The following is a 2,403-nucleotide window of genomic DNA, read 5'->3' as shown; positions in this document are numbered from 1 at the left end:
TGAAGGTAGAGTTGGCTTTCTCTTAATTTATTATATGAACATTGTATTTTTACTATTATCTATCTCATTGAAGATAGCCTCAAGCAGCTGTTAAATATATATGTATGTTTCAAAATTTATAAAACAAAAATCACATAAATTTTAACTCTGAAGCTTTGACACATTGTAATAACAAACATATTTGCAATATAAATTTCGAAATTGCTCCAGAATCGTTTTTTCATAAAAATTGAAAAATAAATAATTAATAAAATTTTTTTTGTTTCTTTCAAACTTTGTAGTCATTGATATGAAGTATTAATTGATGCTGAAGCAATTCTTATAAATCATAATACATAATAACGTTACCTTTTTCTATTTATTTTCTTTGATGAGTGTCTGTGCGAGGAAAGAAATAATTTGCCTCTCTGCAAATATCTTCCCATCTTGTATATTTGTTAAATGTCAAATCACAAATCACACACACAGAAGATATCTGTATCGCAAGATATACACTTTCGACAGCGTAAAGATAATCGGTTGCGACCACTCACGCTGTGCAAGCACAACACATGTTTATCCGTTCTACTGTTTTTAAATTCAGTAGTGTACAGGATTGTGCCGTGCCCCAAAAATGAAAACGCGACTCAAATGTTACTTGCTCTCATATTTTTACGCAAGAAAACATTGTCATTTAATTTGTTTAAAAAACGCTACAAATTTAATAATAATATGAAATAATTATATTATACGATATATTGTAAATTAGTTGCTAATTGATTGCAAGTACTTCTGTTAATACAAATTTTTTTAATAGCTTTGCAATATTCATTATTAAATTTTTTTGTTTCAATAAATAAATGGTGAGTTTAAAAAATTATGTACCTAACATTTCTTTTGCGTGGTCATCTCCTTTGCTCTATCCACACATATTTTATATTTTTTTACATGTTCGCTCCCGTTATTTCTCTTATATTACTATGGCAAGTATTTATCTAAACGTCGGGTAAAATAATGCGAAGAAGCGAAAGAACAAGAATTATTTAATAAACGTGCAAGAGTAAACATGCGAAAGAAAAAAGAATGAGAGCGAGCGAGTAAAAAATTATAAAAGATGTTGCAAGTAAGATCGCGAGCAGATAATTACGCTAAAAAATGTTATGTACTTCATTTTTTAATCTCATTTTTGCTTGATTGTAATACAGAAAATTTACTTTTGCTAAGCTATTCAAATTAATTCGCTTCTACGAAGTACTTGCAATTAGCAGCCAATATGCAAAATAATGTACAATTATTATATATTATTTTCAATTTATTAAAAATCAAACAGCCTACGCGGAACGTCAGTGTTGTGAATTTGTGAAATTAATTTATACACAGACATTTATTGAAGTCGTGTGTATGTAACAATAATGCAATCATCAAAATCAATGCAGTGATCTCAAGTACTACATCGAGAGCATCGAGAGTACCGTTCGCGGTAGGAAAGGCACGCACACAGGCGAGAATCGCTTACGTCACGCGTCCGTGTGCGCTCAGCCGACGGGTGTGTAGAAGCGAGCATACATCTGTCTCGTTTCCATCGAAGCTTCTAAACACGAGCCGACAACAGCGATAAATGCTAAGAAGCAAGCGTTTCTAAGGTGAGTGGGCAGAGTAGGTACAATATTAGAGATTCCGTGTCCGAAACGTGCTTCTTGCAACTTTTTTTCGCATTTGTTTGTAACATTTCAAAAGAAGATATAAAATACGGGATCTCTAATATTCTAGCTACTCGGCCCACTCACCTTAGATACGCTTGCTTTTTAGCATTTATCGTACGCTGTTGTCGGCTCGTGTTTAGAAGCTTCGGTGGAAGCGAGATAGATGTATGCTCGCTTCTACACACCCGTCGGTCGGACGCACACGGACGTGTGACGTCAGCGATTCTCGCTTGTTGCGTGCTTCCCCTACCACGGTGCTGCTAGCGTGGTCTTCCCGCTCATTGTCAGTTCTTTCTGTGCTTTCTGTGACGACGCTATGGAGAAACGAACTCGCAAAAGTAAGTATTCTTATATCTGTATTTATATTATGTATAACATAATTGTAATAAGTGAAATTATTAATATATCTTTTTTATTGTTGCAGTCAGAAGTGAAGGCCAAGTACCATCGCCGGCACGTAGTTCGGTACGTTCATCGGTACCGAACTACGTGCCCGGCCACGTGCCTGTCCACGCGCCCGTTCAGGCGCCCGTCCAAGCGCCCGTCCAGGCGCCAGTCCACGCGCCCGTCCACGCGCCCGTCCAGGCGCCCGTCCAAGCGCCCGTCCAGGCGCCCGTCCAAGCGCCCGTCCAGGCGCCAGTCCACGCGCCCGTCCACGCGCCCGTCCAGGCGCCCGTCCAAGCGCCCGTCCAGGCGCCCGTCCAGGCGCCCGTCCAGGCGC

The 2,403-nt window shown here is 38.7% G+C and overlaps 1 protein-coding gene across 1 annotated transcript in view; it reads left to right on the top strand.

The window, feature by feature from the left end:
- The first annotated feature begins 713 nt into the window (after positions 1–713).
- LOC136999342 (tetra-peptide repeat homeobox protein 1-like) overlaps positions 714–2,403 on the top strand; it is a 4,488-nt gene continuing 2,798 nt past the window's right edge. Inside the window, exons 1-2 of the mRNA XM_067353050.1 lie at positions 714–2,020; positions 2,107–2,403. The exon at positions 2,107–2,403 is cut by the window's right edge and continues 173 nt beyond it. Coding sequence (XP_067209151.1) covers positions 1,999–2,020; positions 2,107–2,403 — 319 coding nt within the window. The 5' untranslated portion in view covers positions 714–1,998. The remainder of the gene's footprint in view (positions 2,021–2,106) is intronic.

The sequence above is a fragment of the Linepithema humile genome, chromosome 4, assembly GCF_040581485.1.
Source record: "Linepithema humile isolate Giens D197 chromosome 4, Lhum_UNIL_v1.0, whole genome shotgun sequence".
NCBI lineage: Eukaryota > Metazoa > Arthropoda > Insecta > Hymenoptera > Formicidae > Linepithema > Linepithema humile.
This window is presented reverse-complemented; position numbering and strand designations above follow the sequence as displayed.